Source organism: Stegodyphus dumicola, chromosome 2 (assembly GCF_044657685.1).
Source record: "Stegodyphus dumicola isolate Sdum_Otavi_A_Nest chromosome 2, ASM4465768v1".
Taxonomy (NCBI): Eukaryota; Metazoa; Arthropoda; class Arachnida; order Araneae; family Eresidae; genus Stegodyphus; species Stegodyphus dumicola.
Genome location: NC_140769.1, coordinates 30,160,494 through 30,181,399, shown reverse-complemented (window position 1 = coordinate 30,181,399; position 20,906 = coordinate 30,160,494). Strand labels below are relative to the sequence as shown.

General features: G+C 30.7%; 1 protein-coding gene across 1 annotated transcript in view; it reads right to left on the bottom strand.

The window, feature by feature from the left end:
- Positions 1–20,906, bottom strand: part of LOC118194750 (uncharacterized) — a 631,198-nt gene that overhangs the window by 349,454 nt on the left and 260,838 nt on the right. The window contains exon 2 of the mRNA XM_085810543.1: positions 13,092–13,218. Within this exon, the coding sequence (XP_085666669.1) occupies positions 13,092–13,191 (100 nt within the window). The 5' untranslated portion in view covers positions 13,192–13,218. The remainder of the gene's footprint in view (positions 1–13,091; positions 13,219–20,906) is intronic.

The following is a 20,906-nucleotide window of genomic DNA, read 5'->3' as shown; positions in this document are numbered from 1 at the left end:
CAAATGACAAAGACTTACGAAGGTTAAACTAACCTTTTTATTTAAAGCTGGAAATTAACAAAAGGCACTATTTGTGATACAGAATGAGCTTTGTCACTTAAAATAGCATAAATTTAAATGCAAATTTCTGATACTGCATACGAAATTTAAGTGAATTATTTAAGAAATCAATAGCGCTTATTTAACGTCGGGTAGCAAAATGGCTAAAGCTGGAATAAACCTTGGCATTAGTTCGTCATTCCAAGCCAGGCTTGCAAAAGATCCAAGTCTAAAACATTCAGATCCTCGGCATAAACACCCTATATCTAATTTGTATTTTGGTGAAGGCCATGGAAAGAGGAAGTTTAATGTAAAGTTTCCAATTGTAATAATTGGTTAATTAAAATAAAAACCTACATTTCGATGAGAAAATTCATAACCAAAACCAAAGGATATCGCTAAATGAAAAAAACGTAAACAATATTAAATAGATGAAATAGACGAAAACGTAGTTAAATGTTACGGCGCTTAGTGTAAAGTATCCAAAAGAGACATCATAAGTGGAAAATGATGAAGAAGATATTATTGTTTGGGTGCGCGATTTCTTTCCATAAGCACATCTGGTAATCGATAAATTGAGAATTTTAAGGAGATTCATCTTCTCTTATTTTTTCTTTGTCTTTAAGAATTCTAGTCTCTGTTAGAGATTCGCTGAGAGTTCTGTTTTACTCAAAATTGGCTTGTATGATTTGTTATTGCATAAGATTTAAAATGTTTCTGAAAGGGAGCATGGCATTGTCACTGGAAATGCTTGTATTGTATTTTGCTACTGCTTTAACCAGTTTGATAATCATACTTGAAAACCTTGCATTTTACTCCATTTTGCAAAATTTCGAGGATCAGAGAGCCATTGTCAAAGTTTCTCTTCCTCTCCTTTTAAAGATAATATGACTTTGTAAGGATTATGTGAATTTTATTTACAGTTAAATTTTTAGTTAAACTTCCTTTCCTGTCCATTCTTAATTTCAACTTACCACTTCTGGCCAGAACGTAGTTTTAGAATCACGTCTGAATGCTAATGAGAAAGAGCGGTATTTAACCACAAAGTTCTGTCTTGGTGAGAGAGATACCAAATATTCTGACTGCACGCGTCCGCCTTTTTAGGCTTCTTTCTCGTAAGCTGTTATTACGCTCGGCCGTACTTTAGGCCCTTGATAGCTTCATAGTCAGTTAGCGTTAAGGAGCCAACTCTGTTAGAATTTTGATAGCTTCGGCTATATCTCCTTTAGTTAAGATTAGTTTAGTTTAATTCTTAGTCTTTTAAGTTCAAGCCCAAGTGTCGGCTTTGTTGTGTCGGCTTCTTACTTGTTGTTTTCTATCTTACGAACTCAAGCGATTATTCGCTGACTAGTTCTTAAGGTTATTCACTTTGAACTATAACTTAGAAATACACAGTGGAGAATACTACAACTTTTATAGTCACAATTTGTTGCTGATTCTAATGTTGTTGTAATTCGTTCTTGTTGAGCGCATCTTTAAGGTTCTTTAGTAACTAATTCACATTTTCATTATTAACTTCGTAGCTTCTGGCTTTGCTTAGAGACTAACAGGTAACAAAATGTCCTAAATGTCAAAGTCTGTGTTCGGAACTCAGTCTGACTACAGCGTACTCCAAGATGAAGGTCAATGTCTTGCAAGTTGTTTGCTTCTAGTCATTGTAATGAGAATTAAGCATAAAATGATGTTTCCCAAAGTCTCTGTGTGTTTTAATTAAGTGGCATAAGTTACCTCAAAACACTTTAAAAATTATATGTTGTCGACTAATTGTTCGCAACTCGAGCCACGTTTCATAATCTAAAGAATTTTTTGTTCAGATAATTTTTTCATGAACCGAATGGTTCATAGTAGTAGATAAGCAGATATATAATATACTATTTATTATTGATAACTTTTCATGCGGAACTAATTGCACACATAATGATCAGAGCTAATCAATTTATATAGAAGAGTCATTTAGTTTGTCTTTAAATCATTTCCGAAAGCATCTATGATTTGAATCATTTCTAAATGTGAGTAAAAACTATATCGCAGATTTTATGAAATATTACGCTGAGTAAAGAAGTAAAAAATGGCTGCCATACTACTTAAGTGTTTTGCATGCTTCACAATGAATAATGGCTGAAAAAATCATAATAATATTACACATGTAGTCAGAATACATTACATACGTAATAACATTTATATTGAATTAACGACTAAATTTAGAGGTCCTTGACGTCTAAGTTTAGATTTACAAATCCCAAGCTACAAACATGTCTGCACATTGTAGCATAGTAATCGATATACATAAATAAGAATGTCTGTGTGTTTGGTTTGATCGCAATTAATTCTGTCACTACTATAGCTATCATAACCAAACTTTCTACAATTCTTCTCTGGGTCCTGGGAAATTTCGACGTCGACATCCCCCCCCTGAAAAAAAAGATAAAACTAGAGATATTAATTAAAAACTCTGAAAACGATCATTTTCGCCCTCATTTTTCCAAGTGGCAACAGTCTCGCGCTCTGGAAATAGAAATCTGTTTTATTTTGAGAGAGTGCCGCTGCTCGTTTTCAAATCGTAGAGTGTGCTATAAAAATTTTATAAGTTTTGCGATGAAATAAAAATGGCATTGCCAAACATTATATACATTATTCCCCATTCCAACAACTCCTGGAAAGCCATTTCGACAATTCCCATCTTCGTAAGATTTTAATCAGCCGAGATATTAATTAAAAACTCTGAAAACACTAATTTTTGCACTCACCTTTTTGAGTGGCAACAGTTTCGCGCATAGGTAAAAATGCTTCATTTCGAAAATTGTTGCTACCGCTCGCTTTCAGATCGTACACTATGTTAATGAAACATTTGTAAGTTTTACAAAATCTATATGTATAAAGAAGAATGTCTCTTTGTGTGCATGTTTGTTTGCATTATTGATTTTTGATCAATTATGATAAATATTTTGCCGCATTTAATGAACTAAAATTGAATATAGGTGGCATATTGGCTGGAAATGGAGCTTAAACGACCATTTGATTAGAAAGACGAAAATCATTAAAATCTGGGTGCCATTGTTGCTGATAATGAGAGAGAATTAATTTATTTTTCTGCCGACATTTTTATGTGGGTTCCAAATCGCATTAGACTAAATATTGTATGACTATGAATCGTATTTTTTGCATCGTTATTAGAGAAGGATTACAGCGGTATCGTTCTCTCTGTTGCTAGATACATCACTTTCAATTCTACTTAACTGGCATCGGGTACTTCCACTAATAAAATGTATAGAAAAAATTTTTAAACCGTTTGTTTTATAAGAGTGCGCTCAAAATTAAAAAAATAATTTTTCCTCTTTTATGTTCTGAGTCATATCAATAAAATCGTGAAACTGCTAGCAATGAAGAATTCTAATTAAAAATTTTTCAAGGAAATTTCAGCAACCGGGTCATAAATATTCAGGTAAAATTATAGCAACCTTATTAATACATTCATGTATTTATATGCTTCTCGTATTAAGTACTATAAGGTACTTTTTCCCTCCTTCAAGCATGCATTCATGGGGTAACTAACTAGAAGTATACTCGACGCATATTCGCGAGGTCCATGGTTCGAGTCCGAGGGTATTGCATTGTGATAAGGTGGCATAAAGGTTCTTTGTCTAGGATGAGTGATTTCAGAATGCAATAATTTTCATCAGTGGTGAAATCCTGTGCCTTTGCTAATGATTCCAGTTGCAGCTTCGAAGGTCACTCCAGGGAACAAAGAGGTAAAAGAAGTCTTTTCATCAGGGTCAGGAGATGGACCCTTTGTTATGTATGAGTGAAAGAATCATTGCCCCTTGGGAGTTCAGCGCAGGTAAACACAGGGAGATATCTAACGTGGTTTCCTGAGAAGAAAAAAATTTCTGTTTAGTGCTATGGGCATGTTGGCCTGCTAAGAACGATCATTCCTCGTGTATAAATGCGTTACAGCATTTTTCCTGTAGCAAAATTCTGAAAGTACGGGACTTAATATATCAAAGTCTCATACTGTCAAGATATGCAACTGTTAAAGTTTTCATCTTATTAAAATTCATGTTATTGTTAAAACTTGAGTTTGAAGTTCATTCCAACCCTGTGTCACAACCCAGGGTTTGCGTAGCGGTTTCGGCCACTACAGCAATGCATGTTTTTCATGCCTCCTGCTTCAAACGAACCTAATGACTATACAACTTGAATATATGTATTCAAATATAATAACTTTTATGTATGTCATTATCGTAATATCATTTACATTAATCTTTGAAATTTTACTAACGTCCCAATATAATTCTTATTGTGGAGCCTTACTACTATATTTTAAGACTCACACGATGAAAATTATTACGATAGTTAAAAAATTTTATATAGTTTGGTGAGTTCCACTACAACCATGCAATTAAAGTCACTGAGTATTAAATTAGTCTATAAACATTTAATACTAATAAGCTCTTACTTTCCATTAATAATGTAAAACATTAGGTGACCTAGCTACCATACACAGTTTCTGTGTCTAACCCGCAAAATTTTCTAATACAGTATAATTTTAAAAATATTAACTTTGTTCATCATTGGAAGGTGACTTTTTCCGCTTTATAGATAGTAGCAGTTAGTATTGGATTACCTTGAAAATTTAAATTAATAAATATACTCTATTTATTTTTGAATGTTTTGTAGTTAATTTAATTGGCTTAAGATCTAGGGCAATATATTGAAAATGCTTATAATTATGTTTTAAATACGTTTTAAAGAAAGTAATAGAACGACTTCTGATTTGCATTAATAATTTATTTCATTGACAGTTGCCTCGAATTCGAGCTGTAAAGTATTTTTCGAGTTAAAGAATAACTTCTCTTTTAGCTGAAATGACTCGAGTAAAATACTCAGACAATAAGCTAAAGAAATGTGAACTTAAGGGTTTTACTGACTTCATCATTGCAATTTCTTTTATTGTGACCTATGGTGCAATACTTCCGAATTCGCAGGTATTTTAGCTTTCAGAATATGTTTAATCTTCTTTAGAAGACACAAAAAATCTTTCGGTATGTTTGAAATCTAAAGTGAACATTTCCAAACAAGTAAACAAACTTCAAAAACAAGTGAAATTGTTTTATTTAGAAACTAGTGCCTAGTAATCTTTATTGTCCTCAGAATTGTACAAAATAATGCAGTTTTTAGAGCAAAATAGTAATAATCATCAGTTTAAAAATATAAGATTTCACTGAAATATTGTTTTCGAAAATAAATTTCGTTTCGTAAATGTTTCTGAATAAAATTATGATTAAAATACAGTAGTATATTGGAAAACATTTGTGTTTAAATTATGAATATTAAAAATGGTTCAGGTTCTAAACAAGCGTGAGTTAAAATCTATTTTGTTGAAAAACGAAACGTAATTGTTTATTGAATTATTCAAATATTTACATTCGCAAGGCAGAATCTCTTGTTTATGGCTTTTAATTTCAAGTTTTTTTTTAGTTTGAGCTTGAAACGGTTTTGGTTTAAAGAATATTGCAACTACTGAATATTTAAATTCAGAAGTCAAACAACAAAAATCAGCGTTATATTTTCAAATTTTCGCAGGACTAGTTTCGATGGTTTTACCGAACCACCATCCTCAGCTGCAAAACCGCAAATGGATAAACCCATTTGCGGTTTTGCAGCTGAGCTGTAACAATTTATTCCATTTGTTGGTTCGGTAAAACCATCGAAACTAGTCCTGTGAAAATTTTGAAAATATAACGCTGATTTTTGTTGTTTGACTTCTGAATTGGTATTTATTCGGCGTGTTGTTGTGTCTTAATTACTGAATATTTGTAATTTAGAAGAGGAATTAAGAAAAAAGAAATATGCTGGATGAATCCAATTTTGGAAAATATATTAAGAAAGTTGTAATTTCAGTGAACTTATTGTAATGGATTAGCAAAGACATGAGTAAAATGATTAGTTCTTAACGAAATTGTTGTTTGTATCTAATTTGTTTTAAATTTTAACTAGCATCAGACCTACAGTTAGTGAATTTAAGGCATTATTTTTTAACTATCACTTTCAAATGCCAACGTTTTGCTGATTACCTCTAATACTATTATTTTTAATTTAGAAGAAAGACAAGCCCTGAATTTTAAACTATTCATAAGAGAGTCACACTACATTGGTTTTCCTTAGTCTCAAGTTTTGGTTAAAATGGAGTAATAATACATTACTTTCAATATGAATGGCCGAAGATGTTAAATTCTGCGCTTTCGAATTAAGGAGCTACATTGAAATCCTGGATATACGCAGGACGTCTATCATAGATGGCAGTATGAAAATATGCTATGCAACGGTGTATCTCCAAATTTCAACAAAAATGCTGTTTCTGGATACCCTTACCTCTTAGCAGTAGTCAATAATGATGGCTGCAACAAACAACATTTATTATGCGTTTTTTACAGAAAAAGCGCCTTGTTACGAACATAATCCTAACTAGAACACTTGCAAAATAAAATTGCTGAAAAGAGAAATGATGGTTTTATGCTTTTCTGAGTTAATAATTGCGAATGCACATTTAAATATCAGGTGAAATGCAAATATTTTAAAAGTTTAAATGTAATATCGACTTTAAGTCCTACTGAAAGTTCAGTTTCTCTTTGGCTGCGGTGAGTTAGAAACGGACGATACTTGATTCTTATACAGCGCATGCTACTTTACAGCCTTTCTTTGCTGTTCATGTTTACCACATGCAGTTATCAGTTACATTTCTTGGCGAAAATTGTTCGATGCTTTGACAACCTTTTTATTGCGGTGTTTGGAGTGTCCGAATGGTGAGTGAACGTTTTCGTGTAGTTGCTTGTGAAGTTAGTTTACGTGTCTGCATGGAACTAAACTTTTATTGCAGTGTTGAGCGTGTCCGAGTGGTAAGTGAATTTTTTAGTATAGTTGGTTGTGAAATTAGTTCAAGTTTCACGGACCTCTAGATGTGCTACAAATTGTTAAGAAACGAAGAGCCCAACTGTAAATATAATGCCACAATTAGTAAGATTTTTCGTTATGCACTTTATAGCTTATGTTCTGTACCAGAAGCCATGATTGAGCTTGATTTAATCCAGTGCTTGTGTACGTTTTATTTTCAGTCAGTGGTAACAACTTATTTATATTGTTAAATGTTTCATTCGGCGAGAGGAAAACATCAGCGAAAACACCTGTAGAGAGCTGCATAGTGACGTTTCAGTCACTTTGTTCATTAATGTTTGTTCAGTAAAATGTATCACGACATTAAAATGATCGACTAAGAAGAAAAGCTAATTTTGTAAGCCCCAAGTTTAATCAATAACAATAAACTAACTGTTATAGCAGTAAACTGACTATTATCACTACAGAGAAAATCGAAAAAGAAACAGAGGTTTATACAGAGAAGAAACGAAATGGTTCTCCCTTATAATTGTTACGTACTTCGTGAAATTAATACATTGTAATAAAGAAATCAATATCGAAAAGAAAGAGTCTTGCTGTCACTTATAATTGTTACTTATTTCATGAAATTAAATTTATGAAAACTAATATGTTATATTATGAAAATCATTAATATAGAAAAGAAACAAACTGCTTGGCACTTGTAATTGTTACTTACTTCGCGAAATTAAATTTATAAAAACTTAATACATCGTATTACAGAAATTATTAATTTACTCCTTTGTAAAACATATTTGAGACTGATTTTAGAAAATGTACACTACCAAAAAAAATGGAGGAGGGCAGTTTCTATATCTCCGATTCTACTGGGCGGACTGCGAAATTCATCTTGCCTTTTTCATGTCTCAAAAGCGGGACTTAGGATATGTATTAATAATATATATATATATATATATATATATAGCATTGTTCTAATATAAGTATTTTGACACAAAATCGGACTTTTTATGAAATGAAATGCCAATGGTTTTTCTATATTTCGATTCTACGACTCAAATTATGCCAAACTGCCAGGTTTTGAAAACATCGCACGGGTAGTGTTTAAAAAATGCCATCTCAGAATTTTAGCTCCTCGATGTTAATCCAATTTGATTTTTTTTTTTTTGTTAAACTTACTTGGTTAATTCTTCCAGACTTCTAAATTTGGGCTAAATCCAAATATAATTGACATAATTTTTATGATTTATTTTTAAAGTTCGTTTTTTAAAAAAAATTCGAAAATAATTTTGAATTATAACCTACAAAAGTTTTACCATCATCTTAAAGTATATGTATTTCTAAGGTTACCTGCAAAATATTAGAGTTTTCATTTCAGAATTTCCTAAGATATACCTGAATGTACATATTGGCGCATTTTCCGATTTGGCATTTTCATTCTAAGGGATAATAACGCCAAATGTGGTTTACTCACTTATGTTATTTAAAATTATGTGAAAGTATGAACAATGATTTTTTCTCCGCTCGTGTGCAATGAAATACGGAAAAAGTTCGCCAAATGAATTATTCCTGGTGCAAACTGAAAAAATGCGGCAAGATAAATTTTTAAATTTCTCCATAAATTTGTTGCCAAAAATTACAAAATTTAATATTTAGGCATAGTTTGAGTCGTAGAATCGAAATATGGGAAAATATTGGCATTTCATTTCAGGAAAAGTCCGCTTTTGCGTGAAAATACCTATATTAGAACAATGCTATATAGAAATCTAATACATATCCTAAGTCGCGCTTTCGGGACATGAAAAACGCAAGATGAATTTCGTCAATCGGACCTGTAGAAGAGATGTAAAACTGAACCCCCGTTTTTTCGCAGTGTATATGCCTTAGTAGTCTGTCAAACATTCGATGACATTTGAAGTCAACCAAATTGATTATTATAAAAGTCTGCATTAAATAAGACTCGGCATCACACACAGAAACACGATGAAAAAAGGAAAACAATTGAAACGAAAAATTTTAAAATATTGCTGATAATATCAGACAATAAGCTTTAACAAAATTTATTTTCTATATTTAAAATCTCTGATATGCAAATCATTTTTCGCGAAGGGTTTGAAAATATTTGCGTAGAACAAACTATGGTAACTATAGATTCATTGTTTATTGCCCATTTACTTATCTAGAAAATAGTTTTAATAAGTAATATAACTAAAGGCTTCCAAAGTAACCTTATACTCCTCGAAGTTGTTAGCAGAAAGTAGCAATAGAAAAGAAAAGAAAAGCAAATGGAGCAGGATGACAATACAATTTAGAAGGCGCAGGATTAAAAAGTAAAGAAATTTAGAAGAAGAAGGCATTACAATAAGTGATTAAATTCTCAGTGTTAATGGATAGTTTTGGAGATTTAATCTAAAATTCTTCATATTTCAATGTATATTAAACTTTGAGAACATTATTAATAAACAAAACTTTCAGTGTGCCTACCCATCTGGATTCTTTTAATGCTTCTCAACATTCATTTATTATTTTCATTTCAACTGGCAAAGAGATGAAACGTTTTCTCTCCGTCAACAAGAATAAAATGTTATGTAGCTTTAACGGTCAGAATAACATGGGGAAGAGGGTACAGAATTGAGCCGGTATTGTAAGAGCTTTTGTGTTGGATACTGAAAATGAGAAATGATTTTTGGAAATATATGAGCTTTGTAGAGCATAATAAAATATATGCTGCATATAGTTTTAATAGAAAACTTCAGAAATACAGTTAATAATATAAGTAAAAAATAAATTAAAGAGAAAAAGACAAAATAAAATATATTCTATGCAAAATACAGATAATGTTATATATGTATGAATGGATGTAACAAAATGTCGAAATGTCGAAGGTAATGAAGAAGTGGACGTATGACGAAATTTTCTCAGATCAGTATTCACTGAAGTATATATGCTGAAGTGAAATAAAATAAAGCAACACAAGCATATATTTCACTTATTCTGAGAAGTATAAATGATGACAGAAATGGAGATTATAATATGAATAACAAATAAAGAATAATGAAGTTACGCTCACGCTTTATCTTTATTGGTTATTTAAAGATTTGATTTGAAAATATTGTTATTATTATTATTATTACTACCTATAACACTAATTTTATTTCGGACATTATATAAATGTATGCGTTATGAATATTTGATAATAATCATGTGAAAAGGATTGACTTTGAAAAGACGCAGTTGAAAAATGTTTCCAATAAGCGTGTTGCAATGCTTAAGATTGAAAAGAGAAGAAACCAAATTAAAGGGCCTATTAATAATTAAAATTAGAATTTTTCCATATTGTAATTGCGTAAATCTCATCGTGTTGATTTGCATAGAATAAGCATGCAATGTATATTTTAAAATTTTTGTTAACATTTGAAAAGATTTTAGCTGTTTTTTCTCAGAGTCTTTTCAAATTGAATTTCGTATTGCTGATAATGGCCTGAGAATCTACTGAATGATAACGCTTTATATACGATTTTTTTAAAGGTTTCGTTCTTTATTTAATTGCAGCATAATATAGAAATAGTTCAATGAAACATCCTCATAATATACGAGATAGTAGGTAAAATCTTTCTTAATACGCTTAATATCGATTTTTTAAACTTAATATACGATTTTTATGCTTTCTACGATTGTTTTACAGGTTTCTTTCCTTATTTCATAGTATGCAAATAGTATAATGAAACACCCGCGTAATATCCAAGGTAGTAGGTAATGTAATATCCAAGGTAGCAACATGCAAAGCAGTTTTGTGAAAAGGAATAGCTATCACTTAAAACTGATTCAGTATTACTTAAAATAAAACTGATAAATTATTACATAAAGCAGATTTAAGGAAAATACTTTAAATGTATTTATGCAAAATAAAAGGTATGGGATCATTAATTTCGTTTCTCTAATGACTTTATTAAAGATTCTTAAATTTGTTCAAAACTATTCCACGAAGCGGACTTTACGTAGAATCGATTCGAAATGATAAAATGCCTTTCACTGAACTGCGTCATTAAGCGATAACGTGCTCGAAGCTTATCCAGAAGAATGATAGTTATGAGAGTCCTTCGCTCTAAATCCGAGGGCATAAATATCTGTTTACCTCTATTGCTTCTAACAGAGCTTGTTGTCAAAAGCCTAAACTTTCTTTGCTATGATCGTGCTTTTCAAGGCTCCAAACTGATATATATATATAGCATCAAATGTAACCAGCTATTTTTAGCTGGTTATATTTGATGGTTTATTTATTAACCAGCTATTTCATTTATTGTGAAGTTTCAAAGTGAGCATATAATAAACGCAATTAGCATGGCACAAAGTTTAATAACATATGAACTTTCATTTACATACAGAAATTATCCACATTTTGTATCAATTAAGATCATTAAAATCCGGAAGATAATTTTATTTCTTAAATGAAAGTAAATTTTTAGGCGTAAATGGTTTTGAATTTGGAGTTAATGATAAGGAAAAGTTTTATCCATTTCCAGAGAAATGATACTGATTTTTCGTCTTCATAAAGTAAGTTTTCTGCATTATTTTCTCAGATCTGTGTCCTTTTTGACTGAATAAAAATATATTGAATTGTGCCCTTAGCACAATAATTTAATGCAACATGATAGAAAAAAATTAAATGGAAGTAATATAATTTGAACGCGTTTTGGTGAACATACTATAATTAAAATTATTCACTGGAGAAGATAGATTTTATAAATATAATTACGCATTTGAAGAAGTTTTTAGGATTATTTTAGAAGAAAAAAGAAATAAATTATCATTTGAAAGAGGCATGATTATTAGCTATGGGAGGTTTGTTTAGTCGCGTTCATCAGTAGATTCACAAATGTATGTGAACCACATTGACAATGATGTTACAAGCTCCCAAAGGATTAAATCTATTATAGAAGTTATAGGACAAGGACAAATGAATGAAATATGTGCAATTAGAAAATAACTTTAAGATGTATTTTATGGAGAGTTCAAAACTAAAAAAAATGAGAAAATAAAATGCCATTTAAATGACTGTGATTGTTTTTAACAGAAAAATGTTTACAGTGATACAGGAGAGGAAACAGTAATTATTTTTTGCGAGGTTGAGAAACCTCTTCATTACAGCAGCTGTCAATTAATTGATATCTTTATGAGAAGAGACGATGAAGACAAACATTAAGATTACTTAAAACATAAGGATAGAAAGAAATCATTTTATAATTAGTAAGAGAGACAAGATTCAGATAGGGAAATAAAAATAAACAGTTCATGATGAATTACGGTATGAAAACTAAATTTGTTTCGCTTAAAAGAAAAAGGTTGGGAGCCTCTGAATGTGGAATTCAAAACTAATAAGTTTCTGAAAAATTAGTTTTCTTTTAAAGTTAATAAGATGCCGCTAACTATCAAAGCAGAGGTAAACATAATTTACTCCAAGTATTAAAGTAAATGTCAACAAGAAGGGAAGTTAAGGTAACCTCCAATAACTCTTCCTTTCATAACTGGTGGTGATAATAATTAAAAAAATTATGAGAGCCTTGTTTAAAAAAATTTAATATGTAAGCCACAAAGTAAAATGTGAAAGCCTGTTTAAAAAATTTGAATATGTAAGCCAAAGAGTATAATGCGATAGCTAATTTTCTCTTTCACTAAGAAAGCACAGTGATTCTGAAATCTCTACAAAACTTCAACTTAGAAAATGCTTAAGCTATAAAATATCGTAGATTATCTTTATTCTACATGCGATAATCCAAGGAAGAGCAATGAACAATGCAGTTCAAAAAGCATGATTACCTTAGAGTAATCTATTTCATAATACCTAAGAGATATTTCAGGCATTCTAGGAACTAAATTCTTAAAAATAAAGGAAATTCGTAATAAATAGAGCTTATTGGAATGGAAGTAATTACTTTTCTTTTGGTTCGATCTTGTGTAATCGTTGCAACTGTATACCAGTACCTCAAGCTGAAAGACATAAGTTAAGTGTTGAGCAGTTATTCCTTACGTGATTTTAATTTTTTTGTATGTATACTAGGTTTACGTTTTGTCGATTTTTTATATATGTACTAAAAAAACTATAAAATCAAAGTAGAAACGATCAATAAAATTTAATGACAAAAATATTTGAATTTTTTTCTTACCTGTTGTATCGTTGGGCGTCTTGGAGTTTTGCTGTTCTTGGTTGTTGTTGTCTTGGTGGGGCGGTGGGGGGATGCGGCGGGGGCTTCCGTCGACCATCATCACGCCACCACCGCACTCCGCAGACTCCTGTAAAGAGAGAAGAAAAACTGTTTTTAAAACCTCTTTTCTTATAAGTGGGCGAAGTGTTAAAAAGGCTAAATAAAACAATTGTGTAAATTCTTGTTTTACTTCATGTAATAAGAAATTACTTTTCTCGTTGAAAAATCATTGATAATGGTCTCTAATACTTAATATTATATACAGTTTTAACAAATATGCAAACAATTACGCAATACATATGCATAAAATTATGCATAGCTTTATTAAATGCTAAAAGATGCAGTTTTATTAAAATTGGTAGATCTAAGCAAATGTTTGTAATATTTTTTGCAAGTAGCTATGTATAAACAGTTTCATTAATTATATAACCTAAAAACCCTACTAAAGCTTATTTAAGGATAACTGATAAGTGTAAATCATTATGTGAATTATAGTATTAGCACAAAGAGGTATTATTTAGAAATACATTTTCCATTCGGTTCATATTTACAGTTTTGTAGATATTAATATGCTAAAATGCGTTTAGAAATACAGGTCCTTTTAGAATAGCATAGGTCATAAATATTCTCCGTTTCTATGCTTTTAATTTATTCAGTTTTATAACTTTGTTTAATAACAAATGCTTAGCTCATTGCAAGTGCGTGCTTTATAGGAAACCTAGAATTTTATTGCTACTGTTTGGAAGATAAAAGTGCACTAACAAAGAAAAATACTAATATTTTATAAATAAAAATCCACACAATATAGAGATCAAAAATCATCATTTTTCGAGAGTCATCACGATAAGAAAACTGTGGGTAATGATTTGTAAAATTTGCAAATTTATCGACTTTTTTGTTTTAATATGTTATATGAAGCAAGTCTCAAAACTCAAACCTCATCAAGAAAAATTTCAAATATTTATCCGTATCTGTTAAACGATGAAGAAAATTTTAGTTGTTTAAAATCCATAATGTAAGCAGAAGAATGATGTCTCAGCAAATAATATAAAATTTATTAAAAAGAGTGGATATTGGTGCAATAGGATTTTTCATATATTAAGTAAAAATTGTTTGCGCATGGTTTTGTGAATATATCATGTTCGAATTGGTAGACTACGTTTTTTTGGCTTTTATTAATTCAAATACTTTTAACATAACCAAGCGCAACCGCAATCCTTTCAATTCAGGCTCAATTTGATAGAACAATTTAGAATTCTTAAAATTGGACTATGGTAGATACATAGACAACATAAGCATATAAGTCATAAATTACTTATCTTATTTGTATTATATATAGGTCAATACTTATTACAATACAAAATCAGTGGCATAATTTCAAAATAAAGCGACCAAATGATTATATATATATATATATATATATGACGCTTTTAGCTTAAAACACTTTTGAATATGTAACGTTGGAGAATTTAAAGTAAAAATGATCTGGGGTGAGAATTAAATAAAGATGTGGAATTAAAACAGCTAACGTCTTCTTTGTCGTGATTGGATGCCACTTTACACTCAGCCACAACAACGCCTGGACTCTGACGCCAAGCTTCGTCATTCCTGTGCCTGGCTGCCAAAATATTACATACACTCTTTTGCAAAAAATCGAAGAGCCATGAAGGGAGTAGTTGGTTTTGATGAAATTGAATATGTGTTTAGCTCATACACAGATAATAAAATGATTAAAAAATCAAGGTCATAGTACCTGTTCACGGCTCACAATCACCCAGGAAGTGTTCAAATTAGTTAGTTGTTTGAACCGGCCCTGGTGGCGATGCTTGCTTAAAGTCGTCGAGACAAGGCGTGGTAGAAGTTCCTAATGTCATCCTGCGACACATTCTGCCAGGCAATTATCAGTTGTCGCTCCAGATCTGCATATTTTGGGGTGCCTGAATCTGGCAGTCTATTATGCCCCAGGCATGCTCGATTGGTGAAAGGTCTGATGACCTTGCTGGATAAGGAAGAGTATCAACCGCACGGAGACAGTCCAGAGATATGCGAGAGGTACGTGGCCTGGCAATAAATGATTTCTGCGAGCCCGAATCAAATAACATCAATTCACTTAACCATTTAAAATTATTTACCACTTGTACGCAAGCAGCCTGAAGTAAACTAGTGCAATTTTGTACATAGTTTTGTGACTTAAATACAGAAGACATCACAGCTTGTTTATCAGAACTTTGAATAAATTCGGCCTTTTCTGACGGTTTAATTTCAGATGTATTTTTATTCCTTGTTGTGGGGTAGAATAATAAATTATGCTATAAATTCTGGCAAATTTCACAAAGTTCTATTTTTACTTTACATTACGAAATTAAATGTTTGTTAACCAAGCATTTATAACAACGTCCCCCTTTTTTTGTTTGTATCGTGTTTGTTCATTGGCGAATGTTTTACACTTTAATCCGGAATGAGGATTAGAAATACAAACGTAGCACGTCTTCAGTTTTATATTTAATGCAGAGCTGATGTTGGAATATTGGTTTTAAATCTAGCTTGAGGTTGAGTGTGATCTTTTCCTTTTAAAGGTTCCAGTGTCCTTAAAGAAAGCCCAGAAATAGATCTTGCAGCTTCCCTACATTCGATTTCAATTTAATAAAATTCATTAGCTGATTTATGTCAGTAGAATTTTAGGATCTTTCTTGCGATAAAATTCTATCACTAAATCCTAAGGTAATTATTTTAATAAAATTGGTATTAGCAGATGAGCGTAATTTCCGGATTCAAACTCCTATAGAATTTAGATTTGTTATACTAATTTCACTTTCTTCATACAATTTTCGAAGTGCGAGGAGATTTGAAGAAAACTTTAACTGGTTTAATTTCTAATAGTTTATTCATGAAACAACTAATCAAGTGTTCTTGTTTACCGTATCGCTCCTTTAACAAAACCAAACAGGATTTATAATTTTGTCCGTGAGCGTGAATCCCGAAACAATTTTGTGAGCATCACCCGAAAGAAAAGATTTTAGATATATGAACTTGTCAACATTACTCCATGACTCATTAGAGTCAATTACACTTGAGAAACTATAAAAGAATTCTTGAAGTAAGTTAGAATCGTCATTAAAAGTGAGAATATGTAATTTAGGCAAATTGATAAAAGATGATGTATTGTGAATATTCGAATTACAAACGTTAACATTTTGAGAAGATTCAAAATGTTCACTTTCATACTTTTTAAGTTTGTTTTAATTTTGAATTTAACATTACTTATAGATTCATTATACTCTAGTGAACTTTGAATTTCCGTATCGAACATTGTACTATCATGAATTAGGTCTTCGATTTTCAAGTTTAAAGTTAGAAGTTCATTCTGTTTTTCTTCTAAACATAACAAAAATTCCTACAAATTCTCCTGAACGCTTTGATCTTTATTAATGTCCAGACTATCAAAATAAGAGTCAATTCTATTAATTAATTTTGGCAAGCACTTCTAATAACCTTCCTCTTGGATTTCAACTTGTCAAGAGTCTCCATTTTATGCACGAAACAAAATTGAAAGTGATAACAATTCAAGCGATAAATAAACTATTAAATCACAAAGTTTCAGTACCTGCAATCCAAGTGTTCAAAATTTAGCCAATTGCAATCTGAAAGAAATAATACAAACAGCATTCGCGGGGTTTCGGCACCATGAAAAAAAATAATAATGATATCACTAGAAAATTAAACGTGATTCTTGAATGAAGAACATGTTGTCCAGGATTTTTCTTATATTTATTCACATCACACACAAAACATATTAGACTGAAAAATCGAAGCGTAATTAATCCTAGAACAGGAAATAAAAGGCTAGCCTAGTAAGCCAAGAAAAATACGTTATATAGAATTCTAAAGATTTGTTTTCATAAACATTTACCGCAAGGCCTGCCGGGAAAGAATTCAGACGACCGTTAATCACGCTATTTGATCACATGATCATTTTATTTTTAACAAATATCTGTTCTCTTTTATTAGAAAATCTCTCTGCTAGTAAAAGTCCAAGCAATACTGAAAATTTGATCAGCTATGTGAATTGACTGAATAATGCAATAAGCATAATTTTTTAAAGAGCCCTTTAAATATTGTAATTTTTGAGCTCCAGAAAGATTTGGATTGTTGCGAACATTAATGTTAAATAAATCTTTAAAAGTTACCCATTCTGTGAAATTTCCGCTAAATGTGGGTAAAAATAATTTTGGTAACTTTAAACCTTCAGGGATTGATTCAGGTACCACAGATTTGTCGCGATTTGCATCCTTTAAGCGAACTTGTAATCCTTTAACTTACAAATACGTTTTAACTGAACCTCCTCAATTTTCTCTAAAATCGACTATTCTTCCTCAACAGAAGAATCTATATTATCATTATCACAATTTGTTTAAATTTCTTTAAACAGAGATTTGAAATCTTCCTTAAATATTTTACATTTTTTAAGATTAATTCTGCTTCAGCATTATCGAAACTAGGGCTTCTTAAACTTTTTCAGTCGCGATCCCTTTTTATTACTGAAATTTTTTCACGATTCCAGGAGCCCATAATATTTACAAAAATTTTGTGGGACCCCCCCCCCATAAGCATTGCTCGAATCCGACACAAGCGTGAGTGAAACTGTCTATGTTTTCACTTGTACTGTAATATAACTATTGGAGTTTTAGGTCATTAACTTTAATTTCTAATTTTAAGACATAGAACAATGTGAAAATTTTAAATAAGTAACTGACAAAATGACAGCAAAGCAAATAAAATTAATGTTTGTATTATAACGAGAATGCGTCGAAACGTTTTCGTTTTTTTCTTTCTCTGCATTGTCTTATCCTTATCCATTTTCAGATACTTTGTGTAAAAATATTTGGTAACTGAAAAATTATTATAAGTTAAAGAAATATCAAAACTGCTAAAATTTTGGAGACCCCCTTCTACATGTCATGGCCCCATGCCCCATGGGGCTCGCAACACACAGATTAAGAAACTCTGATCCAAGCTAACATAATCTATTTTCTCGATGAATTTCGTTAATTGTGTTTTCCAAACACTCTTCCGTTTCTGTTTTTCTGTGTCTGTGTGTTTTTTTTTCCCTGTATGTGTTTTTTCTGTGTCTGTGTTTTTTTTTTTTTTCTGTTTCTTTCTGTGTCTTTTTTTCTGTGTTTTGAAAATATTCTAAATTCCCGATTTTACTACTACTTTAATCGCAATAAAGGAGCAAATTTAATAAAATGCGTTAAAGTTTTCACTCACCTCATGCACTGTAACCATTGCGTAACTTATGAGAATTCTAAACCGAAAACAACAATACTATGAAGACGTAGAATTCTTATTCACAAGGCGCGCCTTTTTCTCGAAACTCCGGCATATGACAGAAAAATTTTATGTTGCATCGCAGTATCTTAAATTTAAATTAATAAACATTAAGAATACAACATTTGCGAGAGTGCACAACGCAGCAGAAAGCAAAGCGTGAAAGTTACAGTTAGTGTTTACAAGAATGCAAAAAACAAAATGCGAGCTGCGCATGCGAATTGCGCGTGGCTAAAAAAGATCTATCAGGTAGACTATATATATATATATCAAACAGGCAAATTATCTGGTGGCCGAAACAAAATGTTTGAAAAAAAAAATGCGCTGGGTGATTCAAAAGTTTTTCCAATCAGTTTCTAAAAAGATATTTAAAAAGTTTAGATATTTTTTGGTTTTCACACATAACTATAAGTAAAGAGTTTCAAAATATTCTATATATCAAACAGGTAAACTATCTGGTGGCCGAAACAAAATGTTTGAAAAAAAACATGCGCTGCGTAATTCAAAAGTTTTTCCAATCAGTTTCTAAAAAAGAGATTTAAAAAGTTTAGATATTTTTTGGTTTTCACAGATAGTAATAATATAAGTAAATAGTTTCAAAATAATCTCTCATGTGAGTTTTGTATAAGCTTGGATTGAGACAATCGGAATCTCGGATCCAATAAAAACGATCAAAGATACGAAAACTAGAATATCAGCGCTTTTTGTCATTCAAATATTTCAAACTGCAACTTCAAAAAATTAAAAAAACGTTTTCACGCTAAACAGTTTCATTCAAAACCTTGGTAAAGTAAAATTTATTGAAATCCAAGAGAAACGTTTTTCAAAAATAAAATGCGGTTGCTATAAATTTAGATGTATCTGCATCACTGCAGTATAAATTTATAACGATCCCGGATTTTACATTCGAACGCACTTTTATGAAAATAAATCAGCAAGTTTTTAACTGTTGTTAAGTTTGGAAAGAGAATTTACTTTCGTGTTTAGGGCTTGTCTATGTTAACTCTTGAAACAGACCTAAATTAACTTGCTTTAAGGAACGAAATCCTAAATTGCTTTAAACAAACAACAACAACAAAACATCTTGGGATAAGAACCTATTATACTCAAATTCTACTTTTTTATATATTTTATTGCTTGAGAAAATATACTTAAAATATATGATGTATTGTTGAGAAAATGTACTTAAATGTATAATGAAAGTATAATTGTCATTGCATAATTAAGGGGGAAAAATAAAATAAAATAAAAATAAAAATGAAAAGTAAAAATAAAAGTTTAAAATCTGAATGGGTTCAGATTTTAAACGAGAGTCCAAAAGGGCTATTTTAAAGTTTAATATGATTTATCAATAGCGATTTTTAACAAATCTGGCCTAAGGGGAATATCGAAACATTTTATAGGATACTAGACGGATATATACGAGTATTTAGCTTAATATTTAAATAGTGAAAAACTATGTAATGTATTTTGATAAAAATATATTTTGATAAAAATATTTAATTTTTTTGATTAGATGTATAGTAAATTAAATGCATTTTTTAAAAACAGTTCAAATTAAAAAGTAAAAAAAAAATAATATCCTTCAGAGCTACATCTGCTGCTCTTAAATAGCTTAATTTTTAATCAACAGACAGATTAAATTTGAGAGATACATATTTTACATTTTACCGAATCGCAGCGGATTCGAAAAGTGCAACAACGCATTTACAGCGGATCAGACTTAAAGCGTATCAACGAAAAATCTTGTTTCGAGACATTTGGGGATAAATTTTTCTTCTTCAGTCACAGTAATAATTTCCTGAAGAACCTGCATTGTTTAAAACTCTGAATACCTGATCGCTCTCGACATGGACAGAATTGTATTTAAAATATACGGCAATTTAAAATTGTATTTGCTAAATTTTAAATACATATGTATTTTTAAGATTTGTACTCTCAATTCTTTTTTATTCAACGCAATTTCAAAATTTTTATTATTAAGTAAAGTTTTTCTTTTCTTTTGATTATTTTAACATAAAAGATTCGAGAAACTTTTAGGATATGAATCCCGAAAATTTAGGATTTTTCTCGTCTCTAATGAATAAATAATATTAATCACATTTTGAATTCTGGTGTCAAAAATTTGGAGACGAAAATTTCAGTGTCTTTCAAAACCAGAACTGATATGACTCTTTCACTAATTTTTTATGTAGTTTAATTATCTGAAAGCGATTATTATTATTATTTATTTAATATATATCAATAATATCAAGCTTCCATTAATACGTCCTAAAAATAAATTTCACTCCTAAAGCAGAAAGTTCTTTTATATTTCGTCACAAGCAAATATGGCTTTAGTTTCTAGCACAAAATTAATCACAATGATACGTTCCAAAAATTCTTCACATAATTAAGCTAAATCTTTAAAAAAAAATGGACACTGAAAAAAAAAATCGGCTGTGTACG